The 14,533-nt window shown below is 38.5% G+C and overlaps 1 protein-coding gene across 1 annotated transcript in view; it reads right to left on the bottom strand.

The window, feature by feature from the left end:
• Nucleotides 1–14,533, bottom strand: part of CADPS (Ca++-dependent secretion activator) — a gene marked incomplete at its 5' end in the record, with an annotated part of 282,061 nt that overhangs the window by 119,752 nt on the left and 147,776 nt on the right. The window contains 3 exons of the mRNA XM_008574861.1: nucleotides 2,549–2,695; nucleotides 10,668–10,809; nucleotides 11,604–11,760. Of these exons, the coding sequence (XP_008573083.1) occupies nucleotides 2,549–2,695; nucleotides 10,668–10,809; nucleotides 11,604–11,760 (446 nt within the window). The remainder of the gene's footprint in view (nucleotides 1–2,548; nucleotides 2,696–10,667; nucleotides 10,810–11,603; nucleotides 11,761–14,533) is intronic.

Below are 14,533 nucleotides of genomic sequence, written 5' to 3'. Positions count from 1 at the left end.
GGGGAAATTGGTCTTGATTCCTTTCTGTACAATGACATCTAAGAAACTTTTACCTGTGGCATCCATGGAAGGCCTGTGAAGGGGAAATGCTCCATCTCTCACCCTCTGGCCCTTCTCTGGCTGGCTTTCTGTTTTGTAACAATCCCATTTGGAGATCTGAGGGTGGCCACCCCCCAACCCCTTCCTCGCATACCACTAATGCTAACACGGTAATTTATAAAATGTCCAACACACCATGCATTACCACTTGTTCTGACATCGTCTATAGAAACAGATGAGAGTGGGTGTTTCTATTGTGACAGATGCCAGCTGCATTGAATTAATGCTTCAGAGAGAAATATAGCTAGTGCATAAATGCATACACAGCTACTGCAGGGTGGGGAGGGGGCACACTCCCAACATGCCGAGAGGGAGCCTACGGCCTGGACCAACAGGGTAATGTTGTCAAGGACAGACCAGTCTGAGGTCAGTACGTAGATGTATCTGACACGAAGGAGCAGGTAACATGGAAACACGTCCTTAAAATGAAAGGTGGTAAAGGAGGAAACTGGAATTATGAAAAGATATAGAATCAGGCATTTCCTGGTGGCTGATTGAGAATCCACACCTTCTTTTCAGATACTGCTGTAAGCACTGCTCAAAAGTGGGGCAATGCATCATCTCTCTGTGAAAGTTCAGCCTTCCCCCGACCCCTTCCTATGCTTGGGAAAAAGAAACCCCAACTTGGTCTAGTCTAAGCCCCGTTTTGGAACTGCATGGTTGTATGTTTTAAATCATTAAGTACATATGAATGCAATAATTGGTATTTATTACAACAACATTTTGACACCCATCTGGTTTCAGAGTTTCAAAAAATTCTTGTAGGGTTTTTTTTTTTCTCTGAAGAGCTTATTATTAAGTTTTGACATGAGGAAAAGAATATTTTCTTTTTATTTTTAAGATAAACTGTTAATGTTAAGGCAATAGCACCAAGATTATTTTGATTGCTGAGCAGTTACCAAAATGTGTTCCCACTCATGCCTTAATTAATTGAACAGAGACCATTATCTGCTTTATTACAATGTCTTGATTCATATCTTTTCAAAAACAATGTCACAGAGCATGCACAGAAGAAGGTAAGAGAAGCTTTCAGATATTTATTTTTTAATTTTTAACAGATACTACCTAATCTAACTTTTAATATAGTCATCTTAGCATGAATATGATGTGTTGTTTTTTAGAAGATTTTCTTTTTAGATATAAATTTTTGGAGGTTTTAATTTGTCTCTAAAAGAGGGTCAGACACATCGACCATCTGATTTCATTGTTAACTTGTGAGTAATTATAGGTTTTTAAAAATATTAGGCAGCTTTGGAGGAGCCAGGTAGGGCAGTCATTTTAATGTCCTGTTCTCTACCTGGATTACTGCAAAAATAAAAATGCTGAGGGCCATCTTGATGAATGTGATTTAGAGATTTCAAAATATCACTGCCAGTTTCAGATCATTTTTTATTCCTTTGATAATAACACTTTCCTTTGAAAATGGGCCAATTTATTCTTTCAAGAAAAAGCTTATCTGGCCTATAATTAGGTGGTCTAAGAAAGGGATCAAAGGAGGGTATAGAATCACTAAACCTTATTTCACATATTAAATCATGCACGTGGTTTTAATTTAATTTCCCTGAGGTAGGATTTAAGGGTGCTGGATCTTCTTCTTGATAAGGAAAAAAAGAGAGAGGATTCATTCCTAAGCTAGAAGAAATGGCTACTTAACCCCCACTCCTCCAAACAGCTGGCTTTAAAGAAGTGGCCCAGGATCCAAGAAAAACTACTCCATGCAACCTTGACAGATGAAAAGAATGACCCTACACTCAGACCACAGATGATACGACTACCAAAAATTCAATTATTAGTTGTTTGAATTTTGCATTCTCAAAGTTAGACACATTCTTGCTCCTTAGATCTCAAAGTGCTGTACTGTTTTATGACCTTAAGAAGTATCCCTACATAACATTTACATTACTAAGTCTTGATCCATTCAGAAATTTTCATTTAGCCCTGAAAATAATGTTTCTATATCCTGCTATTTGCTGATTCCAGAAATATGCTTCATGGTTTAAATGGTCTCTAGGAATTTTTTATTTTTATTAAAAAAAAATCTTCTAGGTAGGTGTACTTCCCTTTTAAATTTGGATCAGGCTAGAGATGATTGGCCAGCCCATCAAGGAAGTTTCCTGAACTGATTTTGGGTGACTAACTCCTAAAGTCATGTCACCTGCATTTTTCTTCCCCCAAAGGTAGAATCCTTTCACAAATAATTCAGGAAGTGAGACATAGTTCTCAAGCATTCAGTAGGCGTAAGACAAATTGCTAGTGCCTTATATATAGCAAATGTCTTACAAACATGATGCATGCCAGAAATAAACAATATCGTCTCTGTATGATCAGCAAAATATGTCTAATTATCCCTCTCCATCTCTGTTATATAGGATGTATAGAAATAAACAATACATATCCATGCCAAGATCACTTAAATTTAAATTAGATCTAATGTGAACTGAATACACACTCAGCATCATATATAGCAGCCATCCATGACGGTGCCGAAAAAGTAGGCATTTGTGGGATGCCTAGAGGGATGTTAACTGGTAGATTTGGTACTTTGGGAAGGTTCACATTGGGTAGGTTCACATTGGGTAGGTTACTGGTTAAACTCCTGTGGAAGAAACAGACAGAAAGAAAAAATACCATCACAGTGACAATGCAGATGTGGCAGAAGCACACGACAGTTGTAAATAAATTGGTTAAATCCACAGCAAGACAACAGTGAAAACTCAAGTGACACATTTTACAAAGTGGCTTATGGATGGGGAGCTGTGGCGTGACTCAGTATTCAAAGAGAAATGATGAAAGTGAATGGAAAAAAAATTAACCATAGAGTGACTTAAATGTGTGGACACTCATGGGGCACCCACACACAATGATCACATTATTTAAATGTCTTGGGGGGGGATATTTGGTTTCCAAATCCATTGCCATAAGAGTCTAGAACTTGTCTCATACTAAGAACTTGAAGTCATGGAATTCGTGGTGGGGCTGGGCTTCTGTGGAGTAGTTGGGATTGCCAGAAATGATAAAACACTTCAATTTTCTTATTTTTATTTATAAGTTATTGTTGATAGAGGCACATTTCTCAAGTCGGATATTAGATACATGATGAAATAGGAAATTCACCCACTTGAACACACACATAATGATGATGTACAGAAACTGAATTCTTTCCAACTACTACTTCTGAAGACAGGTGTGTGTGCAATGGGGTGTCAGAGTTGATGGTGAAGATTAAAAAATCATATTAAGAAGGATCAGCTTTGAATAATTTTATAGAACATTTAAAGTACATGGAAACATCCTCTCCCAAACTAAGTCCAATTAAAGTGGAGAAATGTTTATACGCAGAAACAGATACCTAGGAAAAGAAAAGAATCCCAAACTCAGCTTTTATATTAAATACTTTGACCAAAAGTGGATTTAAAATATGGCTTTCTGTCATGGTGGTTACTCTTGGAAATGGGATAGAGGCTGGAAGAAAGCATGACAGGGGTAAGGGCTTCTGGGGGGCTGGGAATGTTCTGTTTTTTGATCTGAGTAATTGCTACATGGGCGCACTTTTAAAATTAATTAAGCTCAGTATTTTTCTGTAAAAAGTTAAAATAAGTTAAAAATGACTAAGAAGTTAAAAATGTTATCTTGTATCTGCTTTTTGCTTTTGAACAAAGGTTGATCAATTGACGTGATGGAAGAGAGATGGATGATTTTATGAGTAAAGAGAGAAAACAAAACCAAACAACCCCCCAGCTCGAGTGAACGATATTGTCTTTGGTGGGACTCTGTCATTCACTGCTCCACAAGTTGATATAGCATGTCTCTGTAGTGGCATTTTAAGGGTGTTCCATCCAGCCAAAGTCACTGGCACCACAGAGCCCAGCCTAACTTTGCATCTGAGAGGAGCCTTCCTGTTTAAGTGAAGTTGACAGCACTTTGGCAAAGGAGTTGAGGTTCTCTTTTTGGATCTTGTGGGAGAAGAGCAAGTTTTGCCAAAGCAGCTCTGCCCGGGGCAAGCTGTGTTTGACTAAAAGGACTCCTGCAGGGGCTGGAGCTGCCTCTGGGCTTGCTTAGGGGGGCAAGCCTCCTGCTAAGTCAGAAATTTTGGACTTTGCAGATAGCCTGCATGCCTGCCTCCCTCTAGAAAGAAGTTACTCTTTCACAATAGCAATATAGCCCTGGCTTGTAGACTGAAAAACCTAGAAGCAAAAATTGCCTACCTGGCATTCTTTTCCTTAGGGGAAACAGGTGTCTCACGGATTTGTACTTCACACTTCATGTTTTGGGAACGCCAATTATACGTCTCTACTTGAGACTAAAGGGTGCTCTTGTGGGAATTGTCAAAAGAAGATTAGCTAAATATGATTATTAAGTAGAAGGAAAAATGAAACTTTTCCTTGCATGTGTCTCTGTTTGGCCGCGAATTTGCCTTTGAATTCAGTCCCTGGTGGTTCTCAGTCTTAAACACTGCCACGTAACAAAACCGTTGGCGATTTCCACTGAGACATGTGTAAGCCTATATAAGCAAATGTGATCATTAAATGATACACACACTGAATAATGATTAAGGAATTAGGAGATTTTAGAGATGGCAGCCTGGAAAGTTAAAATGTCAATTCTGAGCAAATTAAAAGTAGCTAGGAATGAATAACATACAAATGTATGCAAAAGCAACTTAATTTAAACGTATTAGCGGATGGCGAGTACACAAATTAGAAGCGAGCTTTATTTTTCACACAAAAATAAAAAATACTTATATTAATCAAAACAATGTATTTGTAAAATATGACATGTTGCCTGGACTACTGCACTGGGCTCATACAGAAACATTTCCTTCATGTGACATACTATAATGCTCTACTTTTAAAAGGATGAAACATTCTTGATACTTTTGCTTTTAGCAAAATAATATAGTGCATTACTAATGTTAGTAATACTTCATTTAGATATTAATAACATATTAATAATCAAGGAGGCAATTCCAAGCATAATATTTCAGAAATATACATGTGAAAAGGGAGAATTTTTTAGTAGTACTCAGTTCCGATCAGGCTCCTGGAGCTGCTGATGACTATTAACAAACTACTATTTTAAAGAGGGCCCTTTAGCAACTACCTATAAACAAGTCAGTCATGCTCCTCTGTCAGAATCATAATTGGATATCTCTGGATAGTACAAGAAATGTAAATTGCAATCCTAACAACTGATATATGCTAAAAATTAGACTCTTTCATTCACTTTGGGGACTGCTGAGAAAGGATAGTTCCCATGAAGGTCAAAGGGCACATCTCTGGAGCACTGGATTAAAAAAATTCTCATCTACTCTCTCACATGGATGAATGTTACAGATGTGTGTGTGTCTCATCATTTCTACTGATGGAAATGACTGGAGGTGGGGTCATTCCTTATTTTCTAGATTTAATTCTAACCAAGACTGTTTCTCCATGTAGAAGGGATATGGTTGTGTCTTCTCTTAAAGATTTCTGCTTTAGACTTATAGATGGGGTTAGATTTAAGACACAGAATACCATCTACTTTTATAAGCCATTTGTTGCATGAATATAGGCAGTACATCTTGTCTTCTCTTGGTGCTCTGGACATTAAAGACTCTCTCACTAAAGCATTTGTTCTTAGGTCTAATGCATACTTTGGGGCATGTGCACTCTTTAATAACTTCCTAGAGTCTAAAGTGGTATTTCTCAACCTTTTATTCATCAACACTCCCACCCCGAACTTCCTTCTCCATGAAAATTTAATGCCACAGATATACGGTATATCTATTTATGTATTATATGTACATCCGTGCTTTACACATAAAAAGAGTAAGGTGTTTTTTTGTTTGAACCTTCCCCCCCCGTCCCCCAAAGCCAATTTTCATCAGCTTGAGGGCTGTAAAGCCCTTGATGAGAACACATCACCTGGAGAATAAAGTTCTAAATTTCATGGAATTTTAGAATCTCTTGAACATCTCTCCAACTTATGATATGCTTCTTTTATAATCCACGCTAGCCAAAGCTGAACATTCACTGCTTTTATTGCATGCCCTGCTTTCCCCTGTATTTCTACTTGTGCTCATTTTCTCTCTCAGCATGCCTATCCCTTTTGAAATCTTACTCTTCAAGCTATTTCCTTCATGACCCCTCAGTGGAAGGTCATTCCCCTCTACTCTACCTTCACAACTCTCCCTTGCATTGTTTGTACATTGGTAAATATTTAAAGTCATTTTTCTTATCTGTGTGTTGCTCAGACCCAACTAGAGCAGAAATGTATCTTTTTCTCTTTTCTACCCCCATGGTTTTCCTATTGTATCCTTACAGTGTTGAGCTTGGATGGGTTCCTTAATAAATATGTCAATCAATGAACAAATGTTTATTGAGCACCTGTTATGTCCTGAGCCCTGTTGTAGGTATTAGAGAGGCAGGGATAATTAACGTGTGTTTATAATCATGTATGTATATGTATGTGGATATGGAGTCACATGTCATGAATGTTTGTGTTGGAAAAGCTTTCATTATTCACAGTTCTTGTTTTACAGAGGAGAATGCTGAGTCTCAGGAAGGTCAACCGAGGGAAGATCTCAGTTCAGAAATCTTGGTCGTGCAAGGTCGACCAGCAAGATATGGCAGACTCAGGAGATCTGACTCCAAGTTCACCTTGATATCGAGACACATACATTTGTTCTGATAGCTTATTATCATTAAGATGATGAATATGTTAATATGTTTCACTATAATAACTATTTTACCATATGTGTATCTTATGAGATCATGTTTTATACCTTAAATATACACAATAAAATTTATTTTAAAAAAGATAGTGACATCTTTGACAATCTGGAAAGGGACATTATATTAAAAATACTTTTCATATGCATATCTCAGGCAGAAAAAGAGAAAGTGCATTTGATAAATGAGAAACCCAGATTTTACGGGGTACACATGTCAAGAAGCAGTATTTAGTTCTACTATTCAGAGCCATCCTAACCTGAAATGGGAACCTGAAGTCGAGGATTCACTGTGCCTAGGGCTATTTAAGTAGAGGTTGAGTAACCATCTGTCAGGAAAAGGGTAGCAAGGGTGAGGAGGTACTTGATTTGATAAGACTTTAGATTATATGCTTGCTAGGTTTTCTTCCACCTTGAAGTCCAGTATGACTCATTAACAATGAGCCAACACTAATGTGCTGGTGGAAATGTTGTCCACCTGCTTGTTAGGGCCACAATTATATTCAAAGCAGCCAGGATGGTTGTGAGCAACCTGCCACTTGCCCGGTGACCCTGTGACATGTCCTGATGAATACCAATGAAAGGGCTATGGACTGTAGATTTTATTGACAACTTGGGCCTGTCCTTGAGAGGCTGACTGTCTTCAGCTGTGGTTAGAAGCTATGAGATGACATTTTCCACTGGTGCATAGTGATTTTAACCACAAACGTATCTGGCTTAAGGGAAACAGAGATGCAGCCTTTCTTTTCTGTCCGTGCAGAGACAGAAGAGATGGAAGGCCATCTTTCTAGGGACAGGCAGCATAGGACTTAGCCATTTTACCCTTTCCAGCCAATATACTCGATTATATCAAACCCAAATAATTACATCTCTATTTTCGTTTAGAGGGCCATATTTTGAAATAAGAAAATCTGAAGAATAAAGAAAAATTTTTGTTCTGTTTTTAGCAAACTCAATACATTGGTAGTATATTCTTGTTAGACTGCTGTTTTTCTTTAACATTTTGAATACTAGCTATTTTGAAGCAAGCTTTACAATGCACTTATCATTTTACCTGTAATCAGGTGCCTATCATCATGACTTCTGAAAAGTGAAAGAACAGAACTATTTGAGAATAATTGTTTGAAAGGCTTTTGTGTGTGTGTTGTGTGTGCACGCACACATGTGTGTTGGAGGATAATGTGGCAAAAACTGAAAAGACTGGGCAAGCTAAATCTATTTACCTATGTCAGTTTCTTGTTTGGGGGTGAGCCAGATAAAAAGCATTCAAAAAAGATCATTTTTTTCCTTGGGGAAAAAAATTCAAGAGGGAAAAATGAATCTCTGCTTCTTTATCAACCCTCTAACAAGAGGTCAGATGAAAGTTCACTTTGTTTCTCTTCTCCTGGTAGAAACATGGAGAGACTCACTCCTCCTAGCACAGACGCATGTCCCAGAACTCTTTTTCCTTCCATTTTCTGCCATTCTGCAAAGCTGTCCCATGGCATTCACATTCTGTTTACAAACCAGCTAATAAAATGTATATGGTTTAAAAGAATTTTCATTTAGCTTATGTTTTAGTTGGCACTTTTAAATATCTCCATACTCTGAAAGGCACATACCATTGAGTGTGAACTGAACACACTGCGGTCATATTCACTAACCCACCGCACAGTTTGGGACAGCAAAAAAGCTACTTAAAACACACGCGCGCACGCACACACACATCTACGTAATTCTCAGGTTGTTATTCACAACTATTATTCCTTTATACATTTCTACATCTTTAAATTACTGAACCAAGAGTTCAATTTTATTTTTTTAATCAGTAAAAAAAAAAAAAATCCCCAGCAAAACATTCCCACACTAAGACTTCCAGTTGTGAAAATGGTTTTGAGTCCATCTTTACTTCTGATGGTATTAAGAATATTTAATGCTTCAAAAAAGGTATCGTGGTCAGATGTTTAGTTTCTGAAGAATTCAACAGATTCTAAAATGACTTAGTGACATTATCAAGGAGCTTCACTACAATTCTCAGATGCTGGGTAGGGGCTTTTTTAAGAAAACAAGTTTTGCAGATGAGCAGACAAGATCATAGAAGTTCAAACCCTTGCCTCCTGGCTAGGGAATGGTGGAAAAAGCCCTAAATCTAGGGCTCTTGAAGGAATAGTGAAGGATACTGATCATTCCTTCCCGTGCGTTGGTAGTAGTAGCTTAGACTTAAACCCAAGTACGTAAATGCTATTTCAAGACCACTGCTATTTGCAAAATGTAAATATTACTCATTTCAACATTTTTCCTGTCACAGCTGTTCTCTAAAGCACAACTGTCTTGATTATAATGAGAATTAAAAAGAAAATAAAGTTTCTCATTAATGCCTTAATCAAGGGACCCAGTTTTATCCTCATGAGTTAAAAGTCAGCAGGACCATATTAAGAGATCATTATAAACCTGAGAATAACAAGCTAAAATTTACATTTCTTGGTACTTGCAAATGAAGAGCTACTGCCTATTAACCTGTTCTCAGTAGGGTAAATAAAGAAACTTCTCCTGTGGCTCAGATGTGGAAGGGGACAGAGAAAGCAATTTTGCATTGATTTATAAGTTAGAGTCTTACACACGGTAGCATTAGATGGAGGATCTCAATTCAGAAAACTGCACAAGTCAAGACTTTCAGATTGAGAAAAAGCCTCCTGAATATTTTTCAGAAGTTCCTGAAAGTGTGCTTTTACATATGTACATACATACCCCATTTTCCTCCATAATAGTGGCTACATCCCAAAGGTGTAAAGGACTAGAGAGAACAAAATGATTTTCTTAAAGGGAGGGGGAAAAAAAAAAAAGAATCTAACAGGGCAAAGCCAGTACCAGGTTTTACTAGAGCTTGTCAAACCATGCCACAAAACACTCTTCATATAGGAGTCTCTGTTTTTCCAGACAGGGGAGTCTGAAATCGACCCTCTGGCAGTCACAGCCCTCTTCCCTGCTGGGGAATGGAGGTGTCAGTGCATCCGCCAAACATTTTCAAATAGGATCAAAGATTCACCAAACAGTTGTGGAAATTGACAAACTTGCAACCCAAAGGATCTCCCATAATATGTCCTGAAGGATAGATAGCCCATTTAAAAAAAATGCATTCTGTGGTCAAATATGTTTAGGGAGCTCTGGGTTGAGCAGAGTTAAATGAAATTCCATATGACTTTATTCTCAGAGTTTTAAAATATGCCAGTGTGCTTTGTGGCTCTCTGGAGACAAGGGTGTGGGTGGGTGAGTTGGGTATATAGTGTTTCCTAAACGTACTTGGCCATACAATTGTTTTCGTGAGGTGTGTCTCAAAGGCCTAGACCATGGAATGGCAAACTATGGTCCTGTTGTATAAATAAAGTTTTACTGGAACACAGCCACACGTGTTCATTTATGTACTGCCTGTGACTATGCTACAACAGCAGAGTTCAGTAGTCATGACAGGTATTACGTGGCTCAAAAAGCCTAAATATTAACCATCTGGCCTTTTATTAAAAAAAGTTTGCTGACTCCTTGCCTGGGACCCTATGGAACACACTTTGGGAAACACCTGTTCCTAGGGATAACACCATTGGAGTAAGATACACAGTACAAATATCACAACCAAGTTTATATCCCGTATTCCTTATTTACTGTGTGCAAAAAACCAAAGATTTCATTTCATAAAACATTCCTCAACCTCTTCCCCTCGACTATTTGGGCAAGGAAGCTATGAACACCATAGTAGGAAATATGAATGGTGTTTCTCTCTGTCCATACGAACAATGAAAACCATATGACACCATTAATCCATTTCTGAATGACTCTCCAGCCATTTGTACCCAAATTCCGATGGTATCAAAAGAGGTTTCCTTACTTGACTGGTTCCCATGACTCCCGCTCAAAGCCCCTGTGAATGGACTGTGCAATTGAGGACTCCATCAAATCCACATATCTAACAACAAGCGGGGCAAACAGGTCTTGCAGGTGTTTGTGAAATTTTCCATTGCACAAGTTATCTAGAACAGATAAGCAAAAGCTCGGTAAGAACGTACAGTTGCTTTGCCAACATACAATGCACACAAAGAGATAATCGTCTTTTACATTAAATACACTGCTTTTGAGGAAGCCAACACAAGAAGAGAAGAAAAAAAGCACAGAAACAGCATCAAAGCTCATGCTTAAATCTGTTTGAAAGGGGAATGGAATTCAAAAACAGTTTACCTCTTCGTGTCACTTTTCTAAAAGTAAAAACAATCACGTTCCTTAAAAAAACAACAAAAACAACAATCCACACTATTTTCCATGTTTTTCTTGCACCCTCTTTTCTTTCTCCTATTAAGTTACCAGGAAGAAAACATCCTTCATATTCTCCCCTCCTTCACCACCTTCCCTGGGGAGGAAGGTCTATCTTATGGCTGTTGTTCCTGTAAGATACTCTGAAATGCTTGATGCTATTCAGCTAGAATTTATTTTTCATCTAGAAAGCATCTTTTGACAAAAGTTGCAAAATGGAAGAGGTTAATTTTTTTTTTGAGACCAAATAAAACACAAGGAATAGACATCTCTTCTCACATTGCTCTCAGGTTCTTCTCTCTAGTTAAAGGAGGGCTTCCCTGTAATAGAACACTTTTTTGGAAGAAAGGGAATGCCCATAGGCTGCAAGGTTGTTTGTTTTGTTTTGTTTTTTTAAGTAATAATAAAACTATGAAGAATTGTGTCCAGCCTGTAGTCAGCTTGGGATAAAGACATCTTAGTAATCTGTTTATGTGCACACACTTAGGAAAGCCAAACAGTCAAAGACGATACATACAGTCGGTGCGGAGAAAATCATTCAGCAGCTGAAACAATGGGAAACTGTCCCAGGTATCTGGGGGTTGCACCTCTAGCGCTGCATCCATATCCACCGCAAACAGGGACAGAAACGTCTCCGCATGCTCCACCATTAAGTCTGACCACCACGCAAAGGCCTTTGAAATTTGGCAGAAAAACAATAGACACAGAGGTGATGAGTTTCTCTCTCGGACAGAAGACATGAACTCCAGCCCTCACTGTTCAAGATTAATTGTGCATCCAGCAGGGTTTGGTAATTGTATTGTAAAGAGAACAGCATTTTGGATACAATTGAGCCTCTGAGAGTCCGAGGCAGTGTTTTTCGTGATTCCAGGCCTGCCGCAGAGAGCTTTTATCCTGACCTGTGGGTCAGATGATGCAGCTGTAGAAATGACAGACGTGGAACTTCTGTTCAATTTACAATAACTCGGTATGTTTTGAGTCATGCTCGTTATCACCGCTGTTCGCTAGCTCTTGCTCTAAGGTACTAGAATTTGGGAGTTTCTTCACTGTGTTTATGGGTTTTCTGCTGGTCTAACTTGAAAATTTGCAGTTATTGTTCACATATCTTCATATCTGGGGCTTAATTGTCTATGGTCTCATATAAACTCAGGAACTCATGTTTCCCTCCACATTGGAAATATTACTCCTATTTCATGCTAAGTCAAAGAAAACCACTGTTGCAATTGTCACAAAACTTTTGAGTCAAAATCTCTTTAAGCAGGGAGGCTTTGGTTTTGCATCCACTCTAGAGGAAAGATCAGGCTGAGGCTAGGAAACACTAAGTAAGATCACGACTTTCTTCTCTGGGGGTTGGATACATATGTACATTGAAAACCAAAAAATATCAGTGAAGTAACTCATTTTCATGCACATGGGCCCTTGTAAATCATTGTGCAGGGTCTCAGGGGCGACATTCACATCGGACTGGGCCAGATGTGAATGCAATTCAAAGGCACGCATGCATGTTGACTAATCATTTCTGGCAGGGAGCATGCAGAATGAGTGGCGGTGTCAACAGGCCCTTTTCACTGATTTCAAAGAGAGCAGAAAAACAAAAACAAATCGCCAGCCCTTTCTCAACCCACCTCCCCACTCAGTGCCGTAAAGTATTTACATTGGAAACACTTTCCGGAGCATTCACCAAAAAAAGATGGGAAGGCGTTTGGAAACATGAAAAATGGTTATGGAAATAATTCCATAAATGAAAGGGTTTGTTTAATGGCCAAGCTCTTCTGTGATCTATTAGTTGTTTGGGGGATATTCTAACAGCCACTAGGAGGCAGAATAGGGGTCTGCCTCTCCTGTTTCATGAGATTTCACTTTACTTACTTCTCCTTTATCAACATGTGGCTGGTTTGCAAATTAAATGGAAAAAATCAAGTCATGGACCATTCTGCAAGGTCGGCTTGGCTGGAAATAGACACCTGCTGTTTCCATTTTAATTTACAGTAAAACCTCACTGATTCAGAGTAATGGGAGAGGGGAGATGCTTGTCTGTCAGCAAAAAAGCCTAAATTATTGGGCTTTCTAAAGAGAGAGATCATTTTACTGCTTTCAAATGCAGTCTGTAATTGGGGACCAAAGTGAAAGGTATTCATGAAGTCTATATCGGTTGTCATGAGAATGTATCATACACGTAAAAGTTTTTTTTTAACATCTAATAATTGTAGATAAGTTGACATAAATTGAAGTCAATGACACAGAAGATTTAATTTCATAGGTCCTCGGATGGAAAACAAGTACTGGATTCCTCCAACTTGTAAGAAGAGCCTTTAGAATTTCCAGAGAAAGTTAAGACCACGTCAAAGATTTTACTTAAGGAAAATTAAAAGAGCTACATCTGTGATGGAATTGTTACAGATTCTAAGTATTTGGGTCTGAACTGATGAGGTTTTATTGTAGTTTTACCACCTGGGGATGAGAGCCCTGAGGTGTGGGGCCTACTCTGCTTTCGACCTGGCTAAATCCAGCAGAGGGAGAAATCCTCCATCCCACATAGCCACCCACCTTTTAGGTAGAGACCCTCTACATACTGGAACTTGCTGGAGTCCCATCCCCACCCCCTGACCCTATATGGTGGGCTGACTCTCTTCAGTCCTGATCCAGGATATTTGTAAAATTCACAAAGGCACACCAAATATTGGCTAGTACTTATTCTTTAGTTATTTGATTAACTACATCTTCAGGGTGAGTCCAAGAAAACAGTTACTAGGAAGACTGAATTTCCTTCCCAGAAACAATTTTGCTCTAGGATGACAGGAAAAAAGATGAAACAAAAAACCAACCCTGAATGCTTGAAATTAGAAATTTCTTAACCCAACCTCATACCTGGTTCTTACCAGCTTTTTTATTTAAAAGTTGCAAACCGGAGGCCAATAAGAAGCACCACGTCTGCCATCTATAGAGAACTTAGTTCCCTGTTATAATTTATTATTGAGCAAATATCTACATTCCTTGCATTAATAATCATAGAGATAGGTAGCCCTACAAAGAACCATGACTGTTGTGATATGAATTATCACTATTGAAGTCTGGCGGAGGAATTTAGGATTCTAGAGAACCAAGAGAATTTGACTTTGGGGGTTGTAGAAGTGAGGACCAGAGCTATTTCCATACATCCAAGGTAACTCTTTTCAGAACCTTATAATCAAACCTGACTCTCTGAGAAGGAGGGAAAAATTCTAGCAAGGGCAGTAACAAACAAAAAGCCCAAGTACGATTCCAATCAAGTGAACAGAGTCTGTGTAACTGGGTTGGGCAAGGCAAGGCTTAAAAAGTACATATGCTTGCTCATACAGGTGAATGCTATTTTTGTACATGAGCTAACTCACAAGGTCTGTGGGCATCTAAAATCTTTATAGACCTTTTCCAAAGACAATAAGGAGTTATACTTTGGCTTCTAAATAC

This window comes from Galeopterus variegatus, unplaced genomic scaffold (genome assembly GCF_000696425.1).
Source record: "Galeopterus variegatus unplaced genomic scaffold, G_variegatus-3.0.2 Scaffold1112, whole genome shotgun sequence".
Lineage (NCBI taxonomy): Eukaryota > Metazoa > Chordata > Mammalia > Dermoptera > Cynocephalidae > Galeopterus > Galeopterus variegatus.
Note: the sequence above shows the minus strand (reverse complement) of the source record. Positions and strands in the feature narration are given on the sequence as shown.